Consider the following 5,161-nt stretch of genomic DNA (forward strand, 5'->3'; position numbering starts at 1 on the left):
CATTCTCAACCTTCCCCACCCTATTTCCCACCCTCACCAACCCACCCCACATCCCCACACCCACCCACCTAACCTCACCCCATGCCTACCCACCCCATCCCCTCTCTCAGAAAAAACGCAAAAAAGAAATTACTGCACCTACCAAATTATTGCACCTACCTATTTCGCATTTCAGTGCATGTCCTATTTACTAGCTATCGCTTTTGCTTTACATCTTTCTTTTAGATTTTATGGTGTTCCTATTTTTCTTATGACTGTTGTGGTGATACTAATATTTACTAATATTGTCTGCCTTTGCTTTGCATCTTTTTTCTCGATTTCATGGTGTTTCTATTTATCCTATGATTGTTGTTGTGATACTAATATTGTCTCCCTTTTTGCCCTTTTGTCTTTTATTTTTTTTTGAGCCGAGGGTCTTTCGGAAACAGTTTCTCTACTCCTTCGGGGTAGGGGTAAGGTCTACGTACACACTACCCTCCCCATACCCCATTAGTGAGATTTTACTGGGCTGTTGTTGTAATTTCAGATTTCCGTTTTTCGTTTTTCTACATCACCCCGCCAAACCCCACCCCCACTGCCCGATATTATCGATAAAAAATATTTTTTTATATATTAGTTTTTTCATCTTTCGGTTTACATGTTCGAAATTTTACAAGTTCCAAAGTTATGAGTTCAGAGATTTATGTGTTTGGAAGTTTACGCGTACCAAACACCGGAAAATGAATAAGATTACTACTTATTTTCCAATAAAATATTTTCCATTATACCAAACACACCCTAAATCATCTACTATATAAGCAAAGGACACATACTAATATATGATCTATTTAAAACTTTATTAAAATTGAATAAATAATTGTTCCATAATAAATACTATATCCAAACCAAACTCATGGTTAATAGCATATATCTCAACAATCTCCCACTTAGACTTTTAACTATGACAATTATTAGAATATACCATATTCAAATGCATGGTTAATAGTATATGCCCCAACAATTGTTGCGTCATACTTCTTCTTGTTGTGTTAATTAGAGGCCTTCGGTTAAGTAGAAGTGCATTGTATCCTTGAGAGGGCAAAAACAAAGGCAGAAACAAAGAAGGCAAGAGAAACACATAATGTTACAACCAATTTTGGTTTTGAAAGTTTGATCATATTCGTTTGCCATTTAATCTAGTCTTCTTTGCTGAGGAAACAGACTGATCGATTAACAACAAAGTAAATACAAATTTGAAAGCTCTACTAGCTAACGTTGTTATTACTCCATATGTTAAGCGTCAGCTTAAAATAACCCCTCAAATTTTGATAAGCTGCTATAAAAGGTATAGCAACATTAGCTCTCCTGAAACTTGTTCACCTCCAGGAAAGCTAACTCGAAGTTTGTGAATATACTAGTTGTGGTTCTGGATTCAAGTCTCACAACCACATCATGATCAAAGAATTCTCACTAGCTTCGCAGGGAACAAAATTGTGTGATCTCGCACATGAAGGGACAAGTTAAACACGTAAATGAATAGATAAAAGTATCCTAACAGCTTAAGATTTCACACGATATTCAACAGAAACAATGTAATGAATTCCAACCTCGGTCAGTGCTTCCAGTCACACAGCCTCAGAGACTATAGGAGAAGGGAAACACGGGGAGATTGTGGAAGCACGAGGAGATGAGGTGGAACATACAAGTCTGATAATATACCAAACATTACAACAGCCAGTCTAATGGAAATGTACAAAGTGTGATGGCGCTAGAATAACACATAGAACACAAACAAAAAAAACGACATGGACACGTAGCGGGGCATGGAATATATATACACCAGCAGTTCACAGCCACTGTTCTTTAAAGCAGACATTATACCCCTTGGAATTGGCTCTTCTCAATGAAATTTTTGCATTGTCCACTGATAGAGGGGAATCAGGATTAGGGGAAAGTGAATTCCAAGCTTCCAGACCTGCAGATGGACATTTCAGGATCCCTTTTATAGGCTTTTTTGTTAAATAGGCTGCCTCCTTGGAATCACCATTTGCCAAATGGACTGCTGAATCATCATTTTCCAAACAGACTAAAGCTTCCTCTTTGGGTTCATCATTTGCACTAATCTCTTTGGCCTTGGCATAAGCAGAATCATCACCTGACTTATCGTCACTATCTTTGACTAGGACAAGATCCTCACCAGAACCAAATTCACCTCCATTTAAAGGAGGAGAGACGTCATCTAATTTATACTCGCTACCTTTGCCTTGGACACGATCATCAACCATGGTGTCTTCTTTATCATCCCAAAAATCAGCAGAATCGTCACAGAAGGTAAACTCTGCAATTTTAGCTTGTATTAAGTCATTACCATTGGTACCTTCTTTATGTTTGTTTACAGCGTCAACAAGATGATCTTCTTCCTCTGATGATGTCCGAACAAGCACATCTGTACCTCTTTGCAATGAAAGATTCTTGTCTCCCTTTTTCCCTTTAGGCAATTTGAACCAACCTTCACTCAACAAAGGCAGAGAAGACAGATTCTTAAGAAATGAGGTCTTCTTTGGAACATCTGCCAATTTTTTCTTATCTTTTGTAGTGAATAATGACATGGAAATCACAGTGGATATGAAAAGTTGACATATAGCGCATTTAATTTGCTCGTGTCTCTCAAAGGATGAAGCCTCTGTAAGACCTATCATTCTCTTGATCCCAAGAACTTTGCGCGCCAATTCTCCTAATTCACACCGCTTATATTTGGGATTGTTGAAAAACTTGGTGGCCAGGTAGCCAATGTCTACTTTATCTTTAGTCAACCCTAATTCTTCAAATGGGAACAAATCTTTCTTTTCTGGAATTCCAAAACCAACAAAACGGATCCTCTCATCCGTAAGGAATTTTAGGACAGGATCAGGTAGTTGTTCTCCAGAATGGAACCTCAGGATCAGACAACCTACTCCGAAACAAAAGAGAACCAAAATTATGGAGGGATCACGAGGGTGGCGCATGACATCTAGGCCAACAACAGGCGGCCGTACCCAAATCTTACCTTCTGGAAAAAGAAAATCAACTGTGCATAAAGATTCAAACTCTTTGGCCTTAAAGGTAATGCCTTCTAGTTTAACCTCAAATCTATTAGTTCTCAAATATACAGTACCAGCCATAGGTTTGTTTGAAGAATGAGATGATCCTAGTATTGTTGGGTTGGCATGAATAGATGGAGAAAAGATTAGCAAAAGGATGAGTGCCCCATAACAGATGCTAGAGAAAGGAACAACTCCCCAATGAAAATGGGATTTGACCCAATATTGCAGGGCAACTGAGACAAAAGACTGGCAAGAGGTACTTGAAAATGTCATCAAAATGATATTCAAAACTACAAGAGAATAAGAGGGATAAAAGGAAGGAAGATTAGTGGATTAACATTAAAATTGGATGGTTCTGCAAAAATATATGACAGTTGGAGGGCAAGCCTTGTGTTTGTTAGTTATGAGTACTTTACATCCACCAAATCCTTAGACTTCACCATGGCAGATATTGATCAACAGTTTCAAGCATTTTGCAGCTATACACAACTTGAGCAATTTGAGATAGAGTTTAACTAATTGGATTAATATCTGTGCCACTAAAATAAGAGAATGCCAGTCCTGACTTTAAGGAGAACCCTAAATGATTTACATTAGTGTGAAAAATGCAGATTTACCATTATTTGTATTTTCTACATTTTAATTGGTACATTGTAAAACTCACTAAACACTTCTATACAATTAAAAGCATAAGGACATAAATATAGTGTGACTAATCCATATGGTAAATATGCACAAGCTACCCGTGACTAATCCATTAATATGATTATTTACCCACAAAATGGATTCAAATACTATGGATATAATCATCGAAATAAAATACCCAATGTCTACACTCATGTCATAAGTATCCATCACGGAAATCATTTGGTTTACACTAATGTAAATCATTTAGGGTTCTCCAAAAGTGCCCTTAGCTTTTTCACGGAAATGTGAGTATATTAAGTAATCCAATATAATTTGATAGGGAAAGGAAAAAAAAGCAATACGAAGGAAGTTCAGTGCAGATCAGCACCTTCAATAAAATGAACATTTCCACATATTTCACCACCAATAAAATAAATCTGCCTGACTGCCTGAGTATTATCTAACCTCTCATAACTACACACACACATATAAACACATGTTCATAAACATACATTAAAAAAATTAAGACATCAATTTGGCAAAGAAACACTGGTATTTTCATTAAAATACTTTTAATTCGACTACATATCCAGAATTGAGAAAATTCTGGACCAAAATACACTGCAAAGCCTAGAAACCCGTCTACCATATACTCAATTACAAGTTACCATAGCTACCGTAGATTCACACTTTATGCCCTCTCACCCCTAATTCTCCTAGCAAGCTGAATATCCTTAGGCATAATAGTAACCCTCTTAGCATGAATAGCACACAAATTTGTGTCCTCAAACAAACCAACGAGATAAGCCTCAGCAGCTTCCTGAAGCGCAGCCACAGCCGAACTCTGGAAACGGAGATCGGTCTTGAAGTCCTGAGCTATCTCACGAACCAAACGCTGGAACGGGAGCTTACGGATCAAAAGCTCAGTTGATTTCTGGTACTTGCGGATCTCACGAAGCGCCACAGTCCCTGGCCTGAATCTGTGAGGCTTCTTCACTCCTCCGGTAGCCGGAGCTGACTTTCTGGCAGCTTTTGTGGCTAATTGCTTTCTCGGAGCTTTCCCTCCGGTGGATTTTCGGGCGGTTTGCTTTGTACGAGCCATTTGGGATTTAGGGCTGAAAGGATTTGGATGAAAGAGTAATTGGGTTTTTGAAGGATTTTGAATTTAGAACATAATGGAATGGGAGGGAGAGGAGGGGGAATTTAAAGAAATTTGAGGGGAAAAAGAGATCTGATCTTGGCCGTTGATAGATCGAAATTTAATTGGACGGACAAGATTTCTGAAGTGATGGTGTAGTGGATCGATGACGTGGAGGAATGAAAAGGTGATCGTGTGCGTTGGTTTATAATTGGATGGGTGTGTTATCGACGGTTCTGATTGGTTTTTTCCTTTTAAGTTGCGGATCGATGACGTGGAGTGTTTGGTGATTCGGGGATAGGTGTGATAATCAGGCACGTCAATTCTGTAACCT

The 5,161-nt window shown here is 38.3% G+C and overlaps 1 protein-coding gene across 1 annotated transcript; it reads right to left on the bottom strand.

The window, feature by feature from the left end:
* Positions 1-4,223: 4,223 nt before the first annotated feature.
* LOC104086566 (histone H3.2) lies at positions 4,224-4,875 on the bottom strand. Its single transcript, XM_009590864.3, has one exon. It carries the CDS (start codon positions 4,789-4,791, stop codon positions 4,381-4,383), a length of 411 nt encoding a protein of 136 aa, XP_009589159.1. The 5' UTR covers positions 4,792-4,875; the 3' UTR covers positions 4,224-4,380.
* Between the last annotated feature and the right edge of the window lie 286 nt (positions 4,876-5,161).

This window comes from Nicotiana tomentosiformis, chromosome 2, assembly GCF_000390325.3.
Source record: "Nicotiana tomentosiformis chromosome 2, ASM39032v3, whole genome shotgun sequence".
NCBI classification, from domain to species: Eukaryota; Viridiplantae; Streptophyta; class Magnoliopsida; order Solanales; family Solanaceae; genus Nicotiana; species Nicotiana tomentosiformis.